Source organism: Camponotus vicinus, unplaced genomic scaffold (assembly GCF_025532165.1).
Source record: "Camponotus vicinus isolate PSW18456_S1 unplaced genomic scaffold, iyCamVici1.0 SCAF_4, whole genome shotgun sequence".
NCBI lineage: Eukaryota > Metazoa > Arthropoda > Insecta > Hymenoptera > Formicidae > Camponotus > Camponotus vicinus.
In genome coordinates, this window is record NW_028141976.1 from 14,200,017 (window position 1) to 14,213,288 (window position 13,272).

A 13,272-nucleotide genomic window follows, 5' to 3' on the forward strand; every position below is an offset into this window, starting at 1 on the left:
TAAAGAAGAAAAACAAAATTAACACATTAGAAAAATCTGAAATTATTTCATTAAGGAATATTTATGTATTGTGTATTGAATAAGATGAAATATTTATGTATAATATACTAAATAAGATTATTATGAATAAGGATAATAATAATAATCGTTATAAACAGAAAATTATGTAAAATATTTATATAATTATAAGAGAAGTATTATATAATTTTTTCAATGTTTGTATGTGTATGTTAATTCCTCCTCTTTATGTAAAAATTATTTTTCATATTTTAAAGAAGTGTTGAAAATAAAGATATTTATCTTCTTAAATTATTGATCAGGTTACTTAATCGTAGTTATAAAACTTTCAGATTGGCAAAGATATATATATATATATATATATATATATATATGTGTGTGTGTAAAATTAATAAAAAATATAATACAATTAAGTCAATTGAGTTACATTTAATATCGCTTCATTTTTTAAGATTTTTATGATGCTATGATTGTACTTTTTAAGAAAGGATATATTTATCGGGATGATTCATCAAGATAGAATTCTAAACGGGACGTTTCTCATAAGCAACGTTTCATATTCTTGTCGCGAAAATTAATACAGCGGCAAAATGCGGCACGCGCATAGCATTTTATTACAACGGCTTGCAATATGTTACAACACAATGCTGTAACAACTGGAATCATCGTAATGTTTACTGATCATATCTTATTTTATACATTATCAACGAGAGAAGAGAATATTGATAGACAAAAAATAAACTTTCCTTATCATAATGTATGCATTTACATATACATATATTGTTTTGATAATAAAATTAATTTTTAATCATTAACTATCATCATTTACAACTGTATGCTCGTCTATTATGTTGCACACAATTGCATAGAAAATAGAAATATACAAAAATTAATTTTTAGCAAGTAATTAAAGCAAAAGACTATATGTACACAATAATAAATATTTGATAAGAAAAAAATTAATAAAAATAGTTTACAAATATAAATATAACATGATGTAAAATTATTTATGAATATGAAGTAATTTATATAATATGATGTTTTTAATAAATTGACTTATATAATCACAACTTATACACGATATACGCACTATAAAATAATGCCAAGTAAACAGTATTAACATATCATGTTCAGTTATTTAATCATTTAATTGCTCATCGTGATATATAATTCCAACATAAAATAAAATCACGTTAAAGTCAATCTTGAATAGGTAGCTGAAATAAAATCTATAATGGAATTTATTACTACAACAAACACGTGCAAAAAAATTCAATAAGTATTTTTCAAACATAAATGCGCTATACAAATGCTAATATAAATGCATTTATGGGATGTGCATGAAGATAATATTTTCAAAATAAAATTAATTTCTGTCTCTCTCTTTTTTTCTCTTATAAACTATGATACATAACTGATTTATATGTAAAGATATCAAATTATTTCTCCATTTTCAAATTGCCTCTCTATCATAACTGTCATAATATATTGCTACAATCGCAAAGAAAACAAAAAAAATGAAGATGGAAAAAATACGTACAGCCTTCAACAGGTAACCGAGGCAAAGTTCTTTACGGGACTGTTATTACGACAAAGCACTCGACTAAAGAAGTCTAGGTCTAGGACACAAGTCTAAGGACCACGATATGACTATCGAGAGGCCGTAATGTTTCGCAACTTTTCATCGTCCAAATCTCGAATGTATCGATGATCCGCGAACGAGATAGATGGATATTCCGACTCCGACAGAAAAAGAGAGAAGCACGAGGTCGAGGAGGGAGGGAGGGAATCGTCTCACAACACTCTGAATTACTCTCACTCGCGAGAGACCCCCGTTTCTTCTCTTCGTGGGGGCCTCTGCACGTATATCCCCCTGCTTCTCCCGGGGGTATAAATGACTCCGGTCTACCTTCCACGGAGTCACAGAACTGAGCGGCATCGCAGAAGCCGACATGAATCCTCTGATCGCGGTAAGCACGCTTCTTTTTTCATACTTACGTTAAGGAACGATAGAGAGGGGGACTTAAAAAAAAAAACTTAAAAAAAAGAAAAAGAAAGCGAACAAGAAAATGTGGTGTACGGATATACGTGTGGGTGGGGGAGGGTTAAATGTGTGTGATCGAGATCTTGGTCAGTAAGAAATAGCAAACGATGACCGAATCATTGTGTCCTACATCACTGCCGTTGTTTCTAAACTAACGTGTTGCGAGTTTCACATTAACAGGCAAGATAGACGATTGTTGATCTAATAGTGCTGCTTTCCCTTTCGCACGCGTCTCTCTGATTTCTCGCGAAAAACGCAACTTGTGACATCTTACAAAAATTAAAAATAAGATTTGTGTGAAAGCGTTATCTACAATTTAAGTAATTCCAAAAGATTGGATTTTCTCTCAGATTTGTTAGAAAAATCCTAAAGAACTAATTGATGATTTTCAATTGTACAATTATCTCTATAAAAATTCATAATATATAAAAAAATCATTTTGATTTGTTATTTCTTTAAAGCCATATTTTATATAAAAAAAAAATTTTGAAAAATAATTTTTCAAAATTATATATTAATATATATTATATAAATTATTTTTATCTCTCTTCTCAATGAGATATAGTTATTTTTTTATTTTTTTACAACTCATCTTTTCTATATTTTACACAGATCAATTTTATAAAACTTCGTAATAGAGATATACAAACCTACAATTGTACTATTCTATATATTTAAAGCTACCATTACACTTGATAATAAAGCACACAATTGTATAAAATCAGGAAGGGACGTATTCATAGATTAAATTCAATCTAATCTCTGAGAATTCTCCAAAAGAATGTCAATATATGAAACAGGCCGCACATTCTATAAATCTAAATAAACATGAGATGATAGACAGAAATCTGATCTCTGAAGAGCCTTGCGTCTCACGATAAGCGATTATTTCAAAAATAAATATTTTTTAATTCTTTAACTACTGAAAAAAATATTTTGATAAGTATGGCTGATATCAAAAATATTCTAAAAGTATTAAAAATATACATATTCGTGCAATTCGTTAATTAAAGTGTAAACCTATCATATTTACCTACCAATTTTAACATAAAATAAAAATAACGTGTTTTCTTGTATGTTACAGTGTGTGATTGTCGGTCTGGCAGGGTTCGCCCTGGCTGAGCCGCCTGTGTCCGGTTACAGTTACAGCAGACCGTCCGGCGGTGGTGGTGGCGGTGGCTACTCCTTCGGCGGTGGCGGTGGTGGCGGTGGCGGTGGCGGTTACTCCTTTGGCGGCGGCGGTGGCGGCGGTGGCGGTTACACCCAGGTGTCCTTCGGTGGTCAAACCAGCGAAGGTGCTTCCGTGGACGGCGCCCTGCTCGAGCAGATCCGCCAAATTCTCTTGAAGGAGGAGTTGCAATCCCAACAGAGCGGCGGATTCGCCGGCGGATCCGGATACGCGCCTAGCTCCAGCTACGGTGCCCCATCCTCGCAATACGGTCCCCCGTCGACGCAATACGGAGTTCCCGGCTACCAGACCCGTGTCGTAGGCATCGATCTCGAGGGCATCAGGCAGGCCATCCAAGTTGCCCAATTCAACCAGGTCAGCCAAGGTCCCGGAGGCTACCCTAGTGGACCTAGCACCAGCTACGGAGCGCCCAGCAGGCCATCCAGTGGCTACGGTGCTCCGTTTTAAGGATCATCTTGAGTTGGATGATGAGAGAGAGAGCGAGAGAGAATGAGAGAATGAGATAGAGAGAAAGAGAGAGAGAAAGAGGATGAGAATTGATAATGGCACCGGCCGACAACAACGACTACTTTCCGAGACACAGCTGAAACAGATATAATATAAAAAGACTATGAAGGAGATCAGGTATACTTGGAAAAAGATCATAGATGTCTTCAGATTCTCTCACAAGTGATACATTCCTCGGGCTTGTCAACTCGGAAGGTCGTCGATACCAAGATTAGAGTATCGAACGGATCCGTAATTTCGCCGCAGATCGAGATTCAAAGACAAGACGTCGATACCCGCCTTCGCGGTTCCTTCAGAAACTCAGTTAGAGAACAAGTCAGACGGAAACGTGCGCGGAAAGCGGAGATGGCGATTCGCGGGACAGCGCCTGGTCCGTTGAGGATCAAATAGTCGTCGCTTCAACGGGTCAGGATCTCCCGGGATCCGCCGGAAGGAAGCGCACTGTCTCCGAGCAGCACTTCTTCCGGACCCTTGGCTTGTCGGGAATCCACCGGTCGTCGCTTCGACAAGACAGGGTCCGCGGGAATGTGAATGTGGCCAGTTTTACCTTTTCTTTTCTTTCGGGGGAAACTCAATCGCTTGAAATCTTGAGCGCAGTCGGCACGGTGCCCAAGTCTATCGTACCAAAATCGCATCAATCGTCGCGGTCATCGATGTCAGTCGCGCGAGGATCAGTGATATCGTAAGGAGACAGGTGCAATCGCTGACACAGACACACTTCACACATTCCCGGCGATCGTCGGGACATTCATAGAACAAGGAAGGAGGAGAAGGAGGAGGCCGACAAGCCGAAGACGTGATTGGCGCGATCAGCGCCTTGTAAATAAAATTCTACACATATGATCGCTATATCGCGGCGTCCGCTGCGTAATTCTCTTCGGCTCTTCCGGTCCGAAGATCGATTCATCAACATGATACGATCGGAGATATCAAAAGCTGATAGATTGGGAGAAGATCCTTCGAACTCTCAGAAGGCTGAGAAGATTGCGAAGAGTGTAAGATCGATTTCGCGTCAAGTAACCGACCTCTATCTGTCCGCGAGAAGATTCACCGAGGGTGTTCTTTCGCAAACGAAAGAGCGAGCTGGGTTACTGAACGGACGCCGCCGTGTCCAGTGACACGTACACGCGAAGCCACGAATACATTATTTTTTTAATACATTTTAACGCTCTACTTCCTTAACCACGCATCTTTTTGTACTTGTATAAAGGCTTTTTTTGTAGAAAAAAGAATAAAAAAAAGAACGTCGCCACCGTTGAAACACCTCCTTGTGTTTTTTCAATTTTCCCTTGTTGTCCAGAACGATTGGCTTCCATTGCTCTCTCTTATATATTATATTGTTCCTATAATTTCACTTTTCTTCCATTAATCGCCAATAATCATATGATTAGCGCGTTTCCGCTATTCTATTATATCCTCCGTGATCCCACGATGGCTGCCAGAAACGTGTCGATTCTCGCTCCGGGCTGGCTTTTTTCCGCATCGTCGTATCTGCCAAAGATATCCGACAGTTTCTCTTTTTCTTCGTCGTCGACGAGAGATCGCCTTTCTCCTTTCACTCGTGAATCCGCGAGGCAATGGGTTCGCATTATCCTGAGGGGGAAAGGCCAGATTTTTTCACCTGGATATGACGTAAGTCCTCAAGCATTTGAAGACGCAAAAAAAAGTCAGTTGCAAAAGGGCATGACAAACGAGGCAGAAAAAGAGAGTTAAAGAGAGACTCGATCATCGGTCAAGATTCGAAAGTGGCTTGATTCTACTTTTGTATTCGAGGCACTGGAATATCCTCGGATTATTTGGCCAAAGGATATCCGGATAGGAGGATTTTATTTTCTTTTTTACGTTTGAGAAATTTCTTATATGGCACTGTCATCACAATCATGAGACACGCTCTTTCACATTCGAGTCATCTCACTTGAAATTAGCATTAGAGTTTCTTGATTACGGATGATGTAAGTCACTTGAATGCATGAATTTATCTTGTGTGTTTGGAGATTTCGCTAAAATGCAATTTCTAAGGAGAAGATGTACTGTAAGTTATGATATGTCTTTTATTATTATTTTATTTCTGCATTTCACTTCCTTCAAAGTTTGCAATTTAATCTCAAAATGAAATGATTATAAATACATCAATTAATAAATCATTAGGATGTAATATCGATGAGTACTTAATCTTATATATATTTTATATATAAAATAATTTGATTGAATATAAAAATATAAGAAATTTTTAATTATTAAAAATACTAGGAATTTTTAATTATTACGTTAATTCATTAAAATTTAAGTTTTAAACTCTTCTTTCATTTATGTTAAATAATTATGGAAAATTATAATTTTTATTGATATCTAAAAGATCAAGGTGAAAAGTTCTTTCAACAGTAAAATAAACAAATAAAAACATTTCATTTGCAATTTGTATTGTTTTGTAAATTGAGTTTTTATTACTTCTTTAGATTAGATTAAACTCTAATTATTCTCTTTCATATAAATATAAAGCCTCCTTTTATGTTGAAGAATGAGAAACTAAGAAAACGATTCGAGCTGCGTCTTTATTGGATTAGTTAAGCCTATAATACCGTTCAAATTGTCTATAGATACCGCAGTCTTGAAAATATTTAATTAACATATTTAACAATCATCAGACATTTATGACAACATTCATCTGCAGCGGTTTCATGCAATGCGGCATGATCCGCATTTATGATAAGTTAGGTATACAATGATTATTCAGATTTTCCTTGCAAATTGCTAATGAATGAATGAGCCAGTTTTAAATCCGAAAAGACGACAAAAAATATATATCATTATAGTATATTTACGACGGTATTTGCCGCGAAAAATCACTATCTTATTTAGAAAAATAGAATAAATATAATATTTAATATTTAATAAATATAAATATTTAATAATATAAATATAATATAAAAATATAATATTTAATATTTTTAATAAATATAATATATAATATTTAATATGAAAGCTGTGCAAAGCAATACTGTCAGAGTCGCCCATACTGCAAGGCATCATGAAAGAAAATCAAAAGTTAATCAAAGCGCAATCAATCTTAAATTAAATCATTACACATTCTTGTCGTGCCTTCAAATTTTTAACTGTATAACTTCAAATGATTACACCTGTTCACGAATAAATTTTCTCTACACTTTTCGCACGTATAGTTTCCGAGGTATTATGAGATGACGTTTATGTATATGCGTGTAAGAAAAATCTCTTAAATTATAGGTGCGCGAGAATTACGTAACGAGAAAATGTTAATACCATTAATTTAAACGGTACAGGCTTGGAACAGTTGCATAAGAGGGTGAGAGCCAATAAAATAAATTATTGTCGGTGTTATTGCATAGACGCGAGAAGATTTATCGAGTTCTTCATTATACTTTGGATGAAGAGAAGTACATCCTCTACGTTAGATCGCACAAATTGTATTTCTGCAAAGCAGTTGTCGACAAATGGTTGTTTGTTCCACACCAGTTACAATCTCGACACGATTTTTTATTATCGCTGAACGTCTCTTCAAAGTCAATAAAGAGCTTAATAAGTGCTTGATAAGACATAAATGCGAAGTTTAGCGGAAATAAAGAGCAAGGAAAATGAATGTTTCACATAAGACGAGAAATGTTGTGCACATTTGGAATAATTTTCGCGTCAGTAGAAATTTATTCTCAAGTGAGAAATCTGTTTTCATAACACTAAAACCATTTGCCACACAAATTAGAAATCTTAAAGAGCAATGGAATTGCGAATATTTTATGGAACAAAGTTTCGTGTAACGAAAACTTTGTCATATATATATATATTTTTTTTATTTTAAAAGATAATTGCATAAAAAAATTAGACGTATCTAGAATCTGAATTAAATGGAAAATAAAACGATACGATGTATATAATCAAGAATTTTCCAATTCTGCATAATTTCGCATAAAAATGCATGATGTCATAAATTATCATTTAATTAAAAAATTAGACAAGATAAGAAACAAAGATTTTTTTTAATTCTGGAAGAACGTTCCTTCTTTCTATTAAAAATAATGATGCGATTAACATGTAAAAAAGCGTCTTTTATATGCGAAAAATTCGCATATACTTCTATGATTCCACTTAACAATGCGGGACACGCTAACGATTCCATTTGTTAAAAATAATTCCGTGAAAGACGCCGAGAGAAGCGCGGTATCGACCGATCTGTCCTGAAAGACCTTACGTGTGTGACATCCAGCGGGGAAAGTGCCGCGCGTCAGGGGGTACGGTGAGATCGGCTGGGGGGAGATGTGGAGAGACGCGTGTGAGAATCTCTGTGAAATTTTGCAAGAGGTGCGCGAAAGAGACGAGCTCGTCCATCAGCGTGCGAAAGGAGAAAAATTACGCTTACCTGGCGCGCGATCTGCGTTCCAGTTATAAGAACGCGAGTCGTGTCAATCGTCTTTCCCGAATAATAACACAGGCCCACAAAAAAAAAATTTGTTTGACTATGAATCAGAACATAGTATTCCCATGTATTTTTCGACGCTGAATCCGAATCCGATGTCCGTTTTATCGTATCACGTCAGGTTTAAGGGCAATTCAAAGTCATATCGTTGAAAAGCGCATTAATGAGGCCAAATATTGTATCTTCATGTTTTTGAGGTTGCTAAATCCAAATCCGGTGTCCATTTAACCATATCACGTCGAGTTCAAGAGTATATCAAAGTTGAATCACACCCTAACGCCCCCCTGCAGGGCAGCGCGCCTTCGCTGGCTTCGTTACTCCAGAGAATCGGAAAATGGATCATTCTACACATCCTTCATTGAGGCAGTTGTCACCATTTCCAGCATCCTCTGGAGCAGCAGGCATTCTATATGCACGCACGCACGCACGCACGCACACACACACACACACACACACACACACAAACGTACACACGCACGCACATACAGACCTCATGCACTCGCGCACTCATGCAAACGCCGGCGTTAGCGTACACACACAAAAGTGTGTGTCTGGTTAAAAAAGCTCAAACACGCTTATTTAATGATTTACTCACTGATTTTTTAAAGATATAAATTGTTACTGAACGTTCCAAAAAATTTATTCTCAGGCCTTTGGGTTGTTTGGGAGTAAAGTCGCTTGGGGTCTTAGAGCTCGAGGTTAGACTCTCAGACCTTCAATCTGTCTGGGGGCGCTTTTCAACGATATGACCTTGAATTGCCCTTAAACCTGACGTGATACGATAAAACGGACATCGGATTCGGATTCAGCGTCGAAAAATACATGGGAATACTATGTTCTGATTCATAGTCAAACAAATTTTTTTTTTTTGTGGGCCTGTGTAATCTGTCTCTCTTCCCTCAGACTCTATTCATCATTAGTACTGATAAAAGATCTATAAAACTGGAACATCGATACTGAAATAAACTTTCCAGATAATCAAGCGTGATTAATCGCTGCTGTCATGTTGATTAATATGATTAATCACATTACTGTTATGCTGCCAACAATTGTATTAATGTCAACAATTTGTCAAATTAACTGTCTGGAGTATTGTATATTGTTGTTACATTGCAGCAATATTGCAGCAACATTGCAATATTTAATTGTTGTTACATTGCAGCAATATTGCAGCAACATTGCAATATTTAATTGTTATTACATTGCAGCAATATTGCAGCAACATTGCAATATTTGTTATTACATTGCAGCAATATTGCAGCAACATTGCAATATTTAATTGTTGTTACATTGCAGCAATATTGCAGCAACATTGCAATATTGCTGCAATGTAACAACAACCCATACAGCACAAAATATTGCAGCAATATTATTAATATTGTTGTAACATTGCAGCAATATTGCAATATTGCCGTAATATTGCTGCAATGTTCTGTGCTGTACGGATACATATTTATAAATTTAACTTGACATTTGGTGTTATTAAAATGGAAATTGAAAGGATTGATGGGGAGATAAATTTTATGGAAAAAAGTCATCTTTTAAGGATTACTTTAGATTCTGAATAGATCGTTTAATACGCCCACAGTTTAATCGGCGAATCCAATCTGCCGCGAAGTGGAAAAATCTAGCGTACGAAAAGGAAAGGAGCGTGTGTCGAGAGAGGAAATCCGCGATGTAGACAATACCCGTCAGCGTTACCAATTATGGGAGAGAAGCAGAGATTTGTCGAAACGCGCAGATATCCTGGATCCACACAATGGGTCTCCTCGTGCTTTCGCCAGCCAGTCCCATTTCTGTGACGGGACTCTTGACAAGAGTACACGCGCGTTACTCAACGACTCGTGTCTCATTATAACGCCGCGTTAATCCAGAAGAGATCGCGAGGACAATCGACGAACCGCTCCACTTGACACGGCAAACCGTTCTCTCCTATTTTTTTTCGCAACTATGAGAGTGACGTGGAACCGCGCATGTCGTTAGATTGTCAGATCGTACGAATTTTATCAGATACCGTGTCTTGCGCGATGCAGAAGATGAATCAACGATACGTTTTTTTTTCTTGGTTCAACATGATTTCATTTTGTTCATAAGATAATTAACAAGTTACGTGAAGTATTATTTTGTGAATCATTTATATTACATATAAATTTATATTCTATTTGAATATCTCGCGTATCTTGAAACTAGCGAATCCATCAATCCATCGACAACAGACAAGGTGCTTGCACAACCGTGCGATTAGCGTTGCATCTTTACAGAACCGCAAATGAGCTCGTAATTTCCGACAGAAATGATCATGCCGTTATAACGTTACTTCACATGTGGGAGGAGGGGGCTGCGTGTAAAGCAATTTCTTATATCTTAAATTCCAGAAATTCTTTCACCGATCTAAGATTAATATTTTCTTAGCCGTGCGAAGTCGGTCGAGTTGAAAAAAAAGCCGTTCACAAGATTATTCATTAATACATGAATAAAAGAATATAACTTTCAAGTATCTTCATTAATGAATCATCAATTATAGCTATGTGAGATGCTTTCTGAATAAAATCAGCTGATTACATTTGAAAGCAATAGTGTTAAAATTATGCTATCATCATTTATTATCTCGATATCCAAATTCAAAAATCATGTTAATCACAATTTTATATAGTTAATAATTTTATATAATATATATAAAATTATATATAATTATTAAATTATTAAACTAATTGAAAATCATGTTAATCACAATTTCATATAGTTAATAATTTTATATAATATATATAAAATTATATTATATATTAATTATATGAAATTGTGATTAACATGATTTTTGAATTTGAATATCGTGATAAAATAATCGATATATTTTATAAATCTCATATATATATGAGATATATTTTATATATATATAATGAGATATATTTTATATATTTCATTATAAATATATATAATAGAAAGTTGTACGAAATTGAAATTCACGCAGTTTTACGCACAATTTTTTTTACTACGAGAAATTTCAAGTTGTAACCGATTCAAACGTTTCTAACGACAAATGTAAGAAAAAAATGCAATAAAATCAAAGCGGAAATGGAATATCGTAATCGAGCATTACAACGAATGCGTGAATGTTCGTGCAAGTCACGCTTAATAATAAGTTTTACCTGTTCGTACGCACGCACGCACATACACACGAACAAAAATTGCTGCGAATCCGGTAATAGCCATTGATTATCCCGTAAAGGCGCTTCTTTCGTCCTGAGAAAGCGAGGAAGGGGAGAAAGAAAGTTACCGGGAAAATCATCCGCGTCTTCCGAAAGCGTCCTGTTACTCTTGTCCGTAAATCTGTAAGAAGGAAGACGCCGAGCACATCTTGCCCGGTCGGTCGCATCTTCCGCGAGCGTCGATGATTACATATCTTGCGCGCTGGCAAGACGATTTACGATTCAAATGATCCGGGAAGAAATAATTGAAATGGAAATGAGCGGAAGCGTGACCTGTTGCGTGGGTTACCGTTTGTTCCAGTCGCGCTGGTGTCAGTAAATGCGTGTGTGTAGAAAATTAATTATTATGCAAGGCATATACATATACATATTCATAGACTGATTGCTTTTAAGTTGCGCGAATTTTCATCGTGAATGATAACAAAGATGTCAGAACGCCAACAATTTTTGAATTTTTGAATTATAAGCAATCAGACTGACAAGAATTTCTCGCAAACTTTCATTTATAAAGCGATTAATACGTATATAATAAAGAAATATATATATATTTTTTTACAGTTAAATTCAATCCAATGTTGGCATCATTAATCATTTCTAGATTTTCCTGAATATGCATTTACCATGTAACTACATATTAACATAATAACAAACATTATAATAAAGATGTATCAAAAATTTAATATTACCTACATTTTTTCATCAAAAATTAATAAAAAGATTTTTTGATAAAGACCAATTAGAAAATGTACTTTCTAATTTATCAAATTATCTTTGTGTATTTCATCATGAATGCTAATTGGCAAAACAGCCAATGTAATTTAAAATATAAACTATCAATTTCATTTTCAATGTGATTCAGCCATAGTTTAAGAAATATCACTATTAATGTTTTTACTATTAAATACTGCCTAATAGAAATTTTATCACACATTTATATGAATAAACATAGACATATATAAGAAAAATTTCTATAAAATTTCTATAAAACTATGGTGGGTAAACAAATAATTTTACAAATAATACATATCCTTATACTTAATTATAAATTATCAATTATAAATTATCATTAATTTTTAGAAGCAAGTAAAAAGATGCCATATTATTTGTTTTACACTACAATGGTTAATCCATTATCATTCTCTTTTGTAAATAGATTTATGATAAAAATTACAAAATACTGCTTTATTGTAAACATGGAAATAATATAATATGATAAATTCTCTCGCACATCACTTTCGACTTACATTCTACTTCAAAATATTTACATTGTAATAATTCTCCCTTCTCAGCCAAGTATGAGCTTCACAATTATTGTCAAGATATTAAAGAATATCAGAGGAACTGAAAATTGACATTATATGAAAGATATAATAAGTAGAATCTCAAGTAATCAGAATTAAAATTACTTACCCCTCATCACAGTTCGTATCGATTTAATAAGATTCAATATTTGTGATTTAGCTGTAGGAGGTTCGCCAAATCCTTGCACATTTTGCCATGATGCCCAGCCAACTGCAATAAAAAAATTCAATATTAATTTTAATGTAGCAATTAAAAACGTAACACATAATACATAGATTTTTTAAACTTAATTTTTTAAAACATATTATAACCTATAATATTAACTATAACCTATATTAATCATTATATGAATTATGTAATTAATACAAGATGTAATTAACAAATAAAACAATGAAGACAATTAATGTGTTGATTATTACCTTTGGCGAGGAACCGTTGCTCATTCAAAATGCAAATTGCATTTAAACATAGCAAAGTTGCCTCGAAAAGCGTCCACAGCGTAAACGCCATATTGACGGAATGTTGTGCAGCATTACCGACAGTTTCTTAAGCGGATTGT

General features: G+C 34.8%; 2 protein-coding genes across 2 annotated transcripts; one reads left to right on the forward strand and one right to left on the reverse strand.

Annotated features, from left to right (window-relative positions):
* The first annotated feature begins 1,879 nt into the window (after nucleotides 1-1,879).
* Nucleotides 1,880-5,019, forward strand: LOC145971070 (uncharacterized). Its single transcript, XM_083098350.1, has 2 exons — nucleotides 1,880-1,988; nucleotides 3,147-5,019. The coding sequence occupies exons 1-2, from the start codon at nucleotides 1,971-1,973 to the stop codon at nucleotides 3,696-3,698; spliced, it is 570 nt and encodes a 189-aa protein (XP_082954476.1). The 5' UTR covers nucleotides 1,880-1,970; the 3' UTR covers nucleotides 3,699-5,019.
* A 7,559-nt stretch (nucleotides 5,020-12,578) lies between these two features.
* LOC145971073 (immediate early response 3-interacting protein 1) lies at nucleotides 12,579-13,272 on the reverse strand. The gene is made up of 3 exons (XM_083098359.1): nucleotides 13,133-13,272; nucleotides 12,822-12,923; nucleotides 12,579-12,752 (listed from the first exon to the last, which is right to left on the reverse strand). Exons 1-3 carry the CDS (start codon nucleotides 13,221-13,223, stop codon nucleotides 12,697-12,699), a joined length of 249 nt encoding a protein of 82 aa, XP_082954485.1. The 5' UTR covers nucleotides 13,224-13,272; the 3' UTR covers nucleotides 12,579-12,696.